We start from the raw sequence: 262 nt of genomic DNA on the forward strand, positions 1-262 counted from the left end.
CGCACCTCCAGCGGAGCTAGTGGTCTCCAAGCCTGAGCACAACAACTCCAACAACCTGGCGCCCTACGGCTCCGGTGGCACGAACAACGGCGGGGGCAAGTCCAGCAAGAAGAAGAACCAGAACATCGGCTACAAGCTGGGGCACCGCCGGGCGCTCTTCGAGAAGCGCAAGCGCCTCAGCGACTACGCGCTCATCTTCGGCATGTTCGGCATTGTAGTCATGGTGATCGAGACAGAGCTGTCCTGGGGCGCCTACACGAAG

The 262-nt window shown here is 61.5% G+C and overlaps 1 protein-coding gene across 1 annotated transcript in view; it reads left to right on the forward strand.

The window, feature by feature from the left end:
- The window catches only part of LOC103612944 (small conductance calcium-activated potassium channel protein 2-like), an 18,162-nt gene that overhangs the window by 753 nt on the left and 17,147 nt on the right, over window positions 1–262 (forward strand). The window contains exon 2 of the mRNA XM_017730283.1: window positions 12–260. Coding sequence (XP_017585772.1) covers window positions 12–260 — 249 coding nt within the window. The remainder of the gene's footprint in view (window positions 1–11; window positions 261–262) is intronic.

Source organism: Corvus brachyrhynchos, unplaced genomic scaffold (genome assembly GCF_000691975.1).
Source record: "Corvus brachyrhynchos isolate BGI_N302 unplaced genomic scaffold, ASM69197v1 scaffold663, whole genome shotgun sequence".
NCBI classification, from domain to species: Eukaryota; Metazoa; Chordata; class Aves; order Passeriformes; family Corvidae; genus Corvus; species Corvus brachyrhynchos.